General features: G+C 44.9%; 2 protein-coding genes across 2 annotated transcripts; both read right to left on the bottom strand.

Moving 5' to 3' along the window:
• Positions 1-3,348: 3,348 nt before the first annotated feature.
• Positions 3,349-5,147, bottom strand: LOC138716707 (probable G-protein coupled receptor 19). Its single transcript, XM_069849877.1, has one exon. The coding sequence runs from the start codon at positions 4,753-4,755 to the stop codon at positions 3,511-3,513; it is 1,245 nt and encodes a 414-aa protein (XP_069705978.1). The 5' UTR covers positions 4,756-5,147; the 3' UTR covers positions 3,349-3,510.
• Positions 5,148-9,633: 4,486 nt separating this feature from the next.
• On the bottom strand, positions 9,634-11,464 carry LOC138716706 (probable G-protein coupled receptor 19). The gene has a single exon (XM_069849876.1). It carries the CDS (start codon positions 11,038-11,040, stop codon positions 9,796-9,798), a length of 1,245 nt encoding a protein of 414 aa, XP_069705977.1. The 5' UTR covers positions 11,041-11,464; the 3' UTR covers positions 9,634-9,795.
• Between the last annotated feature and the right edge of the window lie 2,079 nt (positions 11,465-13,543).

Raw genomic sequence — 13,543 nt, 5'->3', positions numbered from 1 at the left:
CAGGGTCACCTACAGCAGTTGGATCATCTGTATGGTCCAGGAGAGACATAGCCTTCCTTCCACAGACCTGGGCTGTCCCAAATGAATTGCTGGGTTTGCCATGACCTTTTGACAGTCTGATTTTTCTGTCTGGCTCCTCTCTTACTGTCGATGGTCTGGTCTAGCTAATCACTGGAGACACAAACAGCACAACGCTCTGTCTACTACCTCATGAGCATAGTGAGTGCAACACACTGTTTACAAACAGGTACACAGTGGGTTTGAGTCTCCTGTTGTAGACGTGGCTCTTTTTCCCCAAAGACCCTCAGAGTTTTAAATGTATCAGAGCTTTATTTTATCCTCCTACTGCTGTGACTAATAGGCAAACTTCTAGATTAGCACTGATCTAAAAAAGATAGCAGAACCCAGACTTATGCACACTGTGACCGTGGGGGCATGAAAAAGTGGGAGCAAGGAGAAGAGGGACCGACCTAATTACCAGCTCTGCTGTCAAAATGCATTACACCTACTTGAGTTGTCCAAGAAGACTGAGGAGAAGGTGGAAATATACTTTTGCAGGCTATTTAACTTCCTTAGGGGATTGAGTCTGTCGTTGGACATGACTAGGCTGTACTGATTCACAGCTTAAAAAATAGGTGCTTTCTCCCACACACTTACATTAATTTTTGGCAACACCAGCCATTGCCCACAACACAGCACGCTCTTCTGCTTGACACGAGGAACACAGTGCTTACCAGGGCGGGTTTGTCATGGTGGGTGTTGAGAGCTAAGTTGTGGTGAATCGCATGCTTGGCTGATTTCTCTTCCCATCACTTGGAAATGCTCACCCTCTCCCTGCCAGGTGTCCTCTCCCCCGCGGGGAAAACATGCCAGCAGCTTCAGTGAGGACTCTGGCAGTTTAGCTCTCCCTCTCACTAGCAGTGAGCACAAATTTTCCTCCTAGGAGAACTTCAGAGGCTTTTTGTGGCTTCTATGTAATAAGATCTTATAGAAATGAATTATTGATATCAAATCTTGTAAAAGCTACTTCCTCAGCACACAAGTAGTTAACATAGTAATAGGATTTTTTGCACTGATTCAAACATTTATGCTGGGATGTGAGAGTGCCTTGGCCCTTTTTTTAGTAATGTGGGTCTAGTTCTCCCATGACACAGGTTACCTGTGCCAGACATAGTGACAGAGAGTGGGATGGCACTGGTGTCTAATAATCATGCCAAGGACAGAGTTGCTGGCTATTGCTAAAAAAACCCCAAAAACTAAGCATATGATGAAGTCAGCTGTTGAGCATCTCTATGTTCTGGAGGAAACCCTGGGGGAGGGTCAATGTCCTTACCTTGGCCAGGAACCTCCCAAGCAGCAATTCTCTCTCTGTGCAGCTGTGGACTCAGGCTACCATGTGGAACCTGTCCTCCACCAGCCTGAAGTTTCTGCAGATCTGTGGGTGACCCAAGCACAAGTGAAGCAAACAAAGAGTTGCCAGGAGCAACTGACCCCAACACAGAACATGGGACCTCTTCCCACAGCTGTCTCCTGGGGAAACCTTTGCTCAGCTCTGGAAAGGGACTCAGTTGCCTCAGTCTTGGGCTTGGGATGAGGCAAATTTGAGAGCACAGAAGTCCTCTGTTGACATGCCCTGCGGCTTTGCAGAGCTGTGGTGATTGCCAGAGGACTCCAACCCCTTGACTTTTGAAATGTCAGTGGCTCAGCTTACAGTGCATCCTTTCTATTTTTCCTCTTTTCCTTTCAAGTAGGTCCCCTTCTTTGCTTGCCAGACCCTTGCAGGCCTCCTTCATTCCATCCCCTGTACAGATGTGACCTTGCCTGGGCACTGGTAACACTTAACTTTCACGGCTTTGAGGCTCGGTACTGAATGTCACCAAATGGGTGAGCACAAGGCCAAAGAACAGGTTAGACCTGTGTTTCGAGGGGTTATACGGCTCTGTTAGCTGTGAAACTGCTAACTAGTCGGTGGCCTGTAGTTGAACTTGGGGGCCCCTCATTTTTTCCCTCTCTAAAGCAGCACAGAGCAACCACCCAGTGGCCTCATTGGTGACTCCCTCACCAATCCTACAACTAACACAATCTGTAATCCCTCTGCTTTTCAGAGGGTGTTTGTCACCTGCATGGATGCAAGCATGACCTCTGTATTTCTGGGTGAGCACCACGGTACAGATTCTGGGATCAAACTGCAGTGGGTCCTTTTTGGCAGTGTTGTACATCCTGTGGTACATGACAGTCGTACCAGGACAAGAAGGAGACAAGAAGGAATCTGTTGGTTGGTTTTGCATTGCAAGACTTTTGGTAGCAGGGCTGCTACAGGAGTGGCTGCTGCTGGAGGCTGCTGGAAGGCAGGGCTGTCTGTCTCCATGGAAGGCCGGCCTCCGGCCGAGGCCAAGCCAGCAATAAAAGTGGTAACAGCCCATTGGGGAAGGGGAGAAACCAGAGTAGGGGGCAGCAACAGCAGATGGAGAGAGAAGAGATGTGGGAGAAACAGCCCTGCAGATAGCAGATGTAGAGGAAGAACACTGCAGACATGCCAGGCAAATAGCAGTGCAGATAACACAAAGTTAGGTGGAGAAGAATGGAGAGAGAGCATCCCTTGCAGCTCCTGGAGGAGGTTATGGTCGAGCAGGCAGTCTCCATTGGCCTTCTTGGCCACGTGGGCACACTGCTGGCTCATGTTCAGTTGGCTGTCAACCAACACTCCCAAGTCCTTCTCCTCCAGGCAGCTTTCCAGCCAGACTTCTCCTAGTCTGTAGCACTGCATAGGATTGTTATGCCCCAAGTGCAGGACCCGGCATTTGGCTTTGTTGAATCTCATGCCGTTGGTCTCAACCCAGCTGTCCAATCTATTCAGATCCCTTTGCAGAGCCTCCCTATCTTCCAGCAGATCGACACTTCCACCCAGCTTAGTGAGAGAAACTGAGGGGAATTCATCAATGGGACGCTAGTGTTGACTTCATTTGGGGAATAAATAGTTACATGTTTTCCGATGGCTTGCTACTGTAATTCTGGGCAATACTACAGGAATTAAGAAAATAGATCCATATTCCATACACAGACTCAGTCCCGTTCTTATCAATGAAGGTGACAAATGTATTACAAAAACATCCTAACAAAGGCTGTCCATGGCAGGAAGTACAGGTGGCTTTGAGAGATTTTATGCATGTATACACCATGGCAAATGGACAGGGTTCAGCAAAGCATTGGTTTATCTTTCCCTTTTTTCCCCCTTCATACAGAGAGCAAAAGAGCTTTTCTGTTTGTTTTTTTTAAAAAAGTAACAGTCTTGCTTTAGCGAGAGTAGTAGAATGTACTAAAAAAGCAGAATCTAACTGAAATAAAATACACCAGACATATGAAAATCAAGACATTTAATAAAATAAAACATCTTTTTTTTCTTATTCCATAGAAGAAGTGTTAAAAATATGTAAATACAAATTGATTCAAAACCGAGAGAAAGCTCCTTGTTCTGGGGCAACATAGTAATTTTTCAAACAATGAGGCCAACTAGACAAACGTATTTGGAGGATTGGACTGAATAGGCCAGGCAAGCTTTTTTTCCTTTGCCTCCCTGTTAAAAGCATCATAGATGGAGTCTTTGGTGACAGTTTTGACGGGAGCTGGGATTTCTGCGATGCCAACGTGATTTTTTTTGGCTATCCTGGAACTGGTGGTAATAGTGTATGCATTGCTTCTGTAGCATTTCATGGCAGACATGCAAAAAGTTTCTTTCATCCCTCTTCTGAAGTTTGCATTATAGAGGGAGTAGAGAGTTGGCTTAGTGGCTGAAGCACTGAAAGAGATGCAGGTGATGGCCAGGAAAACCAAGGAGCTCTTTCTGTAGTCTGCTTCCTGTGGGTGCCACAGCTGTACCATGTAAAAAGGGAGCCAGGCCAGGAGAAAGAGAGAGTTTAACATTAAGAACATCTTGATGGTTTTCACTTTTGTCCTTGGGACGATATTCATTGTCCTCCTGACAGTCCTGCCGTCAGTGCCTATTCTCCAAATGTACCTGACAACCTTCTGGTAGAAGAGGAAAATGAGGATGCATGGGATCAAAAACACCCACAGGAGGTGGATGATACCATAGGTGGCTCCTTCCCAAGAATGAGGGAGGAAAAAGTTGCAGTGGTTGTTACTGTTGGAGCCATAGAAAAAGAGAGCTGGTGACGCAAATACAGCGCCAACTAGCCAAGAGGCCAGAATCATGTTCTTGGCTTTCTCCCTCGACACTTTGAAGCTCAAGGGGTAGACAATAGTGTAGAATCGATCCACAGCTATTGAGAGGAGCACATATATCTGGACGCCAGGGGTGAGGTGCTGCATGTAGCGTATCAGCTTGCATATCACGCTTCCCAGTGTCCACCTGCCATAGGTAAACTGGAGCAACAGGAAGGGTGCGCTTGTGACACTGATGAGAAGGTCTGCACAAGCCATGGACACAACAAAATAGTTCGTGGTGGATTGTGTCCTTCTGCTCCTCTGGATCACAACGCAGACAAGGGAATTTCCAAAGACAGAAACCAGCCACAACACTCCCCAAACCATGCTGATTGCTGCGATTTCCCCCGGCCTCAGGTCATAGTGCAAGAGAGTGTGGTTCCTGCTTGAGCCGGGTACTGTGGGTGACTCTGTCTTCTCATAGCCAGCAGGCGGGCTGGAGATTTCTGGGGAGCTCTTGTTCTGCAGCAGGAGCAATAAGGTAGGGTGAACCAAAGGACTGCTGCTGTTATCCATGCTGTAGGCGAACATGGCCAAGTCTTTTGCTCAGGCTGCATAAAGAGAAAAGCGAGAAGGTTCTGTTTAACAAGTGTGCGCAAAGATCCTACTTTAACCAAGGGAAGATAATTCTAAGTAGTGTGCATCCAAGTGACAGTGATAGATTTCAGAGAAACACTCTATATGTGAGGTTAACTGGTGGAGCAGAGGCATTTCAGGTTAATTCAGATTTCTGTTAACAGAGCATGGAACCTCTGCCCACAGCTGTGTCCTGGGGAAGCCCTTGCTCAGCTATGGGAAGGGATGAAGTTGCCTTGTCTTGGCCTTGGGATATGTCAAATTTGGGAGCTCAGGAATCCTCTGTTGACGTGACCTGCTGCCACTGAGATAGTATCTATGGCCCAACCTATGTTTTTCCTCTGTGGGTAAGTTTCTTTTTGACAGCAGAAACTTACACTTCAGCATGATGAGTAATACTCCTAACAGCAACATGAGGGTGAAAAGCTCAGCATGTGCAGGGCTCTGTATGGGTCTAGGGTATGAGTTACTAGTGATTCTGTATCTTGCCACATGAGGTAGCTCCAATTCCTGTGTACCCATTTGCTGCATCGTTTATTGAAACATGTTTTAATTGTTAGTGAACTACTGTTCAACCTGCATGTATCAGATGCATAAGAAAATAATGATAAGTTCATTAGCCTCCCTCTGACTCGCCAGGGGGAAAAGAAAGGATGTGAAATGACTTGTAATTGTCAAAGAGGTATTCCCTATGTTACATTTTCTGTTTTATAGACCTTAATTTGCAGTTTCAAGATCCAAACACTCAATTTTTAGAGCTATCCCTTTGGATTGATACCGAAGGAAACACACTCTTGTTAACTCTCCAATACAGATCTTCTACTTAGAGATGAAGCATGTCAGCCACAGGAACCACTTCATATAATCACTGCCAGATCTACTTTGCTGTTGCATGATGCCCTTATGGCATAGTTACTATGTACTTGCATGTTTACCATCTTGTCTGGAAACGTAGCATCCATTGCACTTTGAAGGGTAAAATCTACTAAACTTTGGAAGAGTAAAACCTAAACAACTCGGGTTCTTTGGCCTGGAGAAAAGGAAGCTGAGGGGGGCTTTGTCATTGTCTGTAACCACCTGAAAGGAGAGGTTGTAGAGAAATGGGTGTTGGTCTGTTCTCCCAAGTAACAAGTGACAGGATGAGAGGAAATGGCCTCAAGTGGTGTCAGGGTAGGTTCAGATTGGACCTCAGGAAAAATTTCTTCACCAAAAGGGTTCTCAGGCACTGGCATAGGTTGCCCAGGGAAGTGGTTGAGTCCCTATCCCTGGAGGTATTTAAAGACAGATAGAGGAGGTGCTTGGAGATCTGGTTTAGTAGTGGACAGGTATGGCTGGACTCAATGATCTCAAAGGTCTTTTCCAACCAAATGACTCTATGATTCTAATAAGATATGCAAAGGAATGCAATAAATGTTATTTTTAATACTTAATTCAAAGAATAAACATTTCTTTCCCCAACCACTGCTTTTTGAAGATTAAGAAGACACATTACTTAACCTAGCACTAGCAGAGCTATTCAATGTATGTTATCTCTCTGCATCGTAACTGTAAAACACCAAGTAAGCTTCAGACCAGCAAATTATTTCAAAAGTGTTAAGCTGGTAATTTACTCCATGAACTTCTCTCTCTGACGAATACCTTGGGAATAGCTGCCAGACTGGAAGAGGAATGCTTTATCTAACTGAGTTTAATCAACATTAGAAGTGGGAGTAAATTGAATCAGAATGAGGAGGCTTCTGTCTGGGTGTTAGATGCTAGAAGGTGATGTTCATCTCTGCATAAATTCAAATTAACTACCCTGTGCATGCATCGTCCCAATGTAAAAACAGAGGAGCACAAAGCACAAAGTCTTTTAACCTCTATGTGTTTCTTGCTATGCAGAGACGACTATGTGCATATTGCGGCCATTTAGTACTTTCACTTCCCGGCGGAGGAATGTGGACACACATTTTATAAGCACACAGATTCCCTGCCCTGGTCTAGGGCTCATAAAAATGCTCAGCTGTCCTGTTTATCTTATGAAGGCTTTTCTGTTCTCTGGGCAGCTCTTCTGAGCAAAGTCTGAAAATCTCTTGAGGAGAAGTGTATTCTTTCTCACTCTCTGCATTACAATGCATGGGGATAGAAAATATCTGTCCCTCTTTTATCAGAATAAAATGTTTTGGATGGAGCAAAGCTTTCAAGATCCACATCCCTATCTCATGTACTGCTGCCCGCTTCCTGGCTCTACACAGCTGGTGGAGATTCCTGTTCTGCAGCATGGGTAGCTAAAGATGACTAGAAATGTGGATAGGCTGTTTTGTGGATGAAACTTTCAGGGACAGTGTGGTCTCAGCTCAACTTAGGGTAAAAGCTTCTGAACTGAACTGATGATGTAAGTTGATATATGTTATTGCATCTTATATCAGCCTCTGAGAGAATAACTTGAACTGCAGGGTGAGATCATGGGAGCAGGTAATATGGACAGAATAAAATAAAGGAAGGAAACGTTCTTAATTTCCAGCACATCTAAAGAATATATGTTACGCTCGGCTACTGCATAAGCATGAATTTTTGCACTGATTCAAACATTTATGCTGGGATGTGAGAGTGCCTTGGCCCTTTTTTAGTAATGTGGGTCTAGTTCTCCCATGACACAGGTTACCTGTGCCAGACATAGTGACAGAGAGTGGGATGGCACTGGTGTCTAATAATCATGCCAAGGACAGAGTTGCTGGCTATTGCTAAAAAAACCCCAAAAACTAAGCATATGATGAAGTCAGCTGTTGAGCATCTCTATGTTCTGGAGGAAACCCTGGGGGAGGGTCAATGTCCTTACCTTGGCCAGGAACCTCCCAAGCAGCAATTCTCTCTCTGTGCAGCTGTGGACTCAGGCTACCATGTGGAACCTGTCCTCCACCAGCCTGAAGTTTCTGCAGATCTGTGGGTGACCCAAGCACAAGTGAAGCAAACAAAGAGTTGCCAGGAGCAACTGACCCCAACACAGAACATGGGACCTCTTCCCACAGCTGTCTCCTGGGGAAACCTTTGCTCAGCTCTGGAAAGGGACTCAGTTGCCTCAGTCTTGGGCTTGGGATGAGGCAAATTTGAGAGCACAGAAGTCCTCTGTTGACATGCCCTGCGGCTTTGCAGAGCTGTGGTGATTGCCAGAGGACTCCAACCCCTTGACTTTTGAAATGTCAGTGGCTCAGCTTACAGTGCATCCTTTCTATTTTTCCTCTTTTCCTTTCAAGTAGGTCCCCTTCTTTGCTTGCCAGACCCTTGCAGGCCTCCTTCATTCCATCCCCTGTACAGATGTGACCTTGCCTGGGCACTGGTAACACTTAACTTTCACGGCTTTGAGGCTCGGTACTGAATGTCACCAAATGGGTGAGCACAAGGCCAAAGAACAGGTTAGACCTGTGTTTCGAGGGGTTATACGGCTCTGTTAGCTGTGAAACTGCTAACTAGTCGGTGGCCCGTAGTTGAACTTGGGGGCCCCTCATTTTTTCCCTCTCTAAAGCAGCACAGAGCAACCACCCAGTGGCCTCATTGGTGACTCCCTCACCAATCCTACAACTAACACAATCTGTAATCCCTCTGCTTTTCAGAGGGTGTTTGTCACCTGCATGGATGCAAGCATGACCTCTGTATTTCTGGGTGAGCACCACGGTACAGATTCTGGGATCAAACTGCAGTGGGTCCTTTTTGGCAGTGTTGTACATCCTGTGGTACATGACAGTCGTACCAGGACAAGAAGGAGACAAGAAGGAATCTGTTGGTTGGTTTTGCATTGCAAGACTTTTGGTAGCAGGGCTGCTACAGGAGTGGCTGCTGCTGGAGGCTGCTGGAAGGCAGGGCTGTCTGTCTCCATGGAAGGCCGGCCTCCGGCCGAGGCCAAGCCAGCAATAAAAGTGGTAACAGCCCATTGGGGAAGGGGAGAAACCAGAGTAGGGGGCAGCAACAGCAGATGGAGAGAGAAGAGATGTGGGAGAAACAGCCCTGCAGATAGCAGATGTAGAGGAAGAACACTGCAGACATGCCAGGCAAATAGCAGTGCAGATAACACAAAGTTAGGTGGAGAAGAATGGAGAGAGAGCATCCCTTGCAGCTCCTGGAGGAGGTTATGGTCGAGCAGGCAGTCTCCATTGGCCTTCTTGGCCACGTGGGCACACTGCTGGCTCATGTTCAGTTGGCTGTCAACCAACACTCCCAAGTCCTTCTCCTCCAGGCAGCTTTCCAGCCAGACTTCTCCTAGTCTGTAGCACTGCATAGGATTGTTATGCCCCAAGTGCAGGACCCGGCATTTGGCTTTGTTGAATCTCATGCCGTTGGTCTCAACCCAGCTGTCCAATCTATTCAGATCCCTTTGCAGAGCCTCCCTATCTTCCAGCAGATCGACACTTCCACCCAGCTTAGTGAGAGAAACTGAGGGGAATTCATCAATGGGACGCTAGTGTTGACTTCATTTGGGGAATAAATAGTTACATGTTTTCCGATGGCTTGCTACTGTAATTCTGGGCAATACTACAGGAATTAAGAAAATAGATCCATATTCCATACACAGACTCAGTCCCGTTCTTATCAATGAAGGTGACAAATGTATTACAAAAACATCCTAACAAAGGCTGTCCATGGCAGGAAGTACAGGTGGCTTTGAGAGATTTTATGCATGTATACACCATGGCAAATGGACAGGGTTCAGCAAAGCATTGGTTTATCTTTCCCTTTTTTCCCCCTTCATACAGAGAGCAAAAGAGCTTTTCTGTTTGTTTTTTTTAAAAAAGTAACAGTCTTGCTTTAGCGAGAGTAGTAGAATGTACTAAAAAAGCAGAATCTAACTGAAATAAAATACACCAGACATATGAAAATCAAGACATTTAATAAAATAAAACATCTTTTTTTTCTTATTCCATAGAAGAAGTGTTAAAAATATGTAAATACAAATTGATTCAAAACCGAGAGAAAGCTCCTTGTTCTGGGGCAACATAGTAATTTTTCAAACAATGAGGCCAACTAGACAAACGTATTTGGAGGATTGGACTGAATAGGCCAGGCAAGCTTTTTTTCCTTTGCCTCCCTGTTAAAAGCATCATAGATGGAGTCTTTGGTGACAGTTTTGACGGGAGCTGGGATTTCTGCGATGCCAACGTGATTTTTTTTGGCTATCCTGGAACTGGTGGTAATAGTGTATGCATTGCTTCTGTAGCATTTCATGGCAGACATGCAAAAAGTTTCTTTCATCCCTCTTCTGAAGTTTGCATTATAGAGGGAGTAGAGAGTTGGCTTAGTGGCTGAAGCACTGAAAGAGATGCAGGTGATGGCCAGGAAAACCAAGGAGCTCTTTCTGTAGTCTGCTTCCTGTGGGTGCCACAGCTGTACCATGTAAAAAGGGAGCCAGGCCAGGAGAAAGAGAGAGTTTAACATTAAGAACATCTTGATGGTTTTCACTTTTGTCCTTGGGACGATATTCATTGTCCTCCTGACAGTCCTGCCGTCAGTGCCTATTCTCCAAATGTACCTGACAACCTTCTGGTAGAAGAGGAAAATGAGGATGCATGGGATCAAAAACACCCACAGGAGGTGGATGATACCATAGGTGGCTCCTTCCCAAGAATGAGGGAGGAAAAAGTTGCAGTGGTTGTTACTGTTGGAGCCATAGAAAAAGAGAGCTGGTGACGCAAATACAGCGCCAACTAGCCAAGAGGCCAGAATCATGTTCTTGGCTTTCTCCCTCGACACTTTGAAGCTCAAGGGGTAGACAATAGTGTAGAATCGATCCACAGCTATTGAGAGGAGCACATATATCTGGACGCCAGGGGTGAGGTGCTGCATGTAGCGTATCAGCTTGCATATCACGCTTCCCAGTGTCCACCTGCCATAGGTAAACTGGAGCAACAGGAAGGGTGCGCTTGTGACACTGATGAGAAGGTCTGCACAAGCCATGGACACAACAAAATAGTTCGTGGTGGATTGTGTCCTTCTGCTCCTCTGGATCACAACGCAGACAAGGGAATTTCCAAAGACAGAAACCAGCCACAACACTCCCCAAACCATGCTGATTGCTGCGATTTCCCCCGGCCTCAGGTCATAGTGCAAGAGAGTGTGGTTCCTGCTTGAGCCGGGTACTGTGGGTGACTCTGTCTTCTCATAGCCAGCAGGCGGGCTGGAGATTTCTGGGGAGCTCTTGTTCTGCAGCAGGAGCAATAAGGTAGGGTGAACCAAAGGACTGCTGCTGTTATCCATGCTGTAGGCGAACATGGCCAAGTCTTTTGCTCAGGCTGCATAAAGAGAAAAGCGAGAAGGTTCTGTTTAACAAGTGTGCGCAAAGATCCTACTTTAACCAAGGGAAGATAATTCTAAGTAGTGTGCATCCAAGTGACAGTGATAGATTTCAGAGAAACACTCTATATGTGAGGTTAACTGGTGGAGCAGAGGCATTTCAGGTTAATTCAGATTTCTGTTAACAGAGCATGGAACCTCTGCCCACAGCTGTGTCCTGGGGAAGCCCTTGCTCAGCTATGGGAAGGGATGAAGTTGCCTTGTCTTGGCCTTGGGATATGTCAAATTTGGGAGCTCAGGAATCCTCTGTTGACGTGACCTGCTGCCACTGAGATAGTATCTATGGCCCAACCTATGTTTTTCCTCTGTGGGTAAGTTTCTTTTTGACAGCAGAAACTTACACTTCAGCATGATGAGTAATACTCCTAACAGCAACATGAGGGTGAAAAGCTCAGCATGTGCAGGGCTCTGTATGGGTCTAGGGTATGAGTTACTAGTGATTCTGTATCTTGCCACATGAGGTAGCTCCAATTCCTGTGTACCCATTTGCTGCATCGTTTATTGAAACATGTTTTAATTGTTAGTGAACTACTGTTCAACCTGCATGTATCAGATGCATAAGAAAATAATGATAAGTTCATTAGCCTCCCTCTGACTCGCAGGTCAATAAGACAGTATTTGAAATGGAAAAAGTAGAAGTAACATACAGCATATATGTGTGGCCTAATTACATTTTCATTTAACAACAATTCTTCTGTTTGATTTTCCCTTTTAACTTATATATCACTGATCTGAGTGAAACGATATTTTCTAGTAATTGTGAGTCTGCATGGATTCAGCAGCATCAAAATTTTCACTTTTTATTTTGAACATTTTAGAGTGGCAATCCTTTTAATACTGATGCAAGGACTTCCCGTATTGCTTTTTAAAATCCTAATCTTGTACGTTTGCCGGGGGAAAAGAAAGGATGTGAAATGACTTGTAATTGTCAAAGAGGTATTCCCTATGTTACATTTTCTGTTTTATAGACCTTAATTTGCAGTTTCAAGATCCAAACACTCAATTTTTAGAGCTATCCCTTTGGATTGATACCGAAGGAAACACACTCTTGTTAACTCTCCAATACAGATCTTCTACTTAGAGATGAAGCATGTCAGCCACAGGAACCACTTCATATAATCACTGCCAGATCTACTTTGCTGTTGCATGATGCCCTTATGGCATAGTTACTATGTACTTGCATGTTTACCATCTTGTCTGGAAACGTAGCATCCATTGCACTTTGAAGGGTAAAATCTACTAAACTTTGGAAGAGTAAAACCTAAACAACTCGGGTTCTTTGGCCTGGAGAAAAGGAAGCTGAGGGGGGCTTTGTCATTGTCTGTAACCACCTGAAAGGAGAGGTTGTAGAGAAATGGGTGTTGGTCTGTTCTCCCAAGTAACAAGTGACAGGATGAGAGGAAATGGCCTCAAGTGGTGTCAGGGTAGGTTCAGATTGGACCTCAGGAAAAATTTCTTCACCAAAAGGGTTCTCAGGCACTGGCATAGGTTGCCCAGGGAAGTGGTTGAGTCCCTATCCCTGGAGGTGTTTAAAGACAGATAGAGGAGGTGCTTGGAGATCTGGTTTAGTAGTGGACAGGTATGGCTGGACTCAATGATCTCAAAGGTCTTTTCCAACCAAATGACTCTATGATTCTAATAAGATATGCAAAGGAATGCAATAAATGTTATTTTTAATACTTAATTCAAAGAATAAACATTTCTTTCCCCAACCACTGCTTTTTGAAGATTAAGAAGACACATTACTTAACCTAGCACTAGCAGAGCTATTCAATGTATGTTATCTCTCTGCATCGTAACTGTAAAACACCAAGTAAGCTTCAGACCAGCAAATTATTTCAAAAGTGTTAAGCTGGTAATTTACTCCATGAACTTCTCTCTCTGACGAATACCTTGGGAATAGCTGCCAGACTGGAAGAGGAATGCTTTATCTAACTGAGTTTAATCAACATTAGAAGTGGGAGTAAATTGAATCAGAATGAGGAGGCTTCTGTCTGGGTGTTAGATGCTAGAAGGTGATGTTCATCTCTGCATAAATTCAAATTAACTACCCTGTGCATGCATCGTCCCAATGTAAAAACAGAGGAGCACAAAGCACAAAGTCTTTTAACCTCTATGTGTTTCTTGCTATGCAGAGACGACTATGTGCATATTGCGGCCATTTAGTACTTTCACTTCCCGGCGGAGGAATGTGGACACACATTTTATAAGCACACAGATTCCCTGCCCTGGTCTAGGGCTCATAAAAATGCTCAGCTGTCCTGTTTATCTTATGAAGGCTTTTCTGTTCTCTGGGCAGCTCTTCTGAGCAAAGTCTGAAAATCTCTTGAGGAGAAGTGTATTCTTTCTCACTCTCTGCATTACAATGCATGGGGATAGAAAATATCTGTCCCTCTTTTATCAGAATAAAATGTTTTGGATG

This window comes from Phaenicophaeus curvirostris, chromosome 1 (genome assembly GCF_032191515.1).
Source record: "Phaenicophaeus curvirostris isolate KB17595 chromosome 1, BPBGC_Pcur_1.0, whole genome shotgun sequence".
Taxonomy (NCBI): domain Eukaryota; kingdom Metazoa; phylum Chordata; class Aves; order Cuculiformes; family Cuculidae; genus Phaenicophaeus; species Phaenicophaeus curvirostris.
This window is presented reverse-complemented; position numbering and strand designations above follow the sequence as displayed.